Genomic DNA, 385 nt, shown 5'->3' on the forward strand with positions numbered 1-385 from the left:
AAAATACACAACACACTAAACAAAATGTAATAGATAGACCCGCATGCAAACAAACTACCACACACAGCTACAATAAGGATCACTTATAGGCACGTACCAGGCCCAAGGGAACCACGATGGCGCACGAGAAGAAAACCGACTCAGGGAGAGCGAACTGAACCGAAGACGTAGCCGCGTCAGAAGAACTGTAGACAGGGTATGAAACGTCGGGCACCTGGAGACAAGACAGCCTCACTCCCTCCCAGGTAACCATGCTGCAGCCCTCGCGTAAAGTCTCGTCATACCTGAGCGATGGAGAGTCCGATTAGCGATTTGGCTGTTTAACCGATATATTCGATTCCCCCTCAGATATAGATATTGATATAGGTAGTCTTAATTTATATAT

At 46.8% G+C, this 385-nt stretch overlaps 1 protein-coding gene across 1 annotated transcript in view; it reads right to left on the bottom strand.

Annotated features, from left to right (window-relative positions):
* The window catches only part of LOC119589092, a gene marked incomplete at its 5' end in the record, with an annotated part of 9,180 nt that overhangs the window by 7,447 nt on the left and 1,348 nt on the right, over window positions 1-385 (bottom strand). The window contains 1 exon segment of the mRNA XM_037937668.1: window positions 98-284. Within this exon segment, the coding sequence (XP_037793596.1) occupies window positions 98-284 (187 nt within the window).

The sequence above is a fragment of the Penaeus monodon genome, chromosome 25 (assembly GCF_015228065.2).
Source record: "Penaeus monodon isolate SGIC_2016 chromosome 25, NSTDA_Pmon_1, whole genome shotgun sequence".
NCBI classification, from domain to species: Eukaryota; Metazoa; Arthropoda; class Malacostraca; order Decapoda; family Penaeidae; genus Penaeus; species Penaeus monodon.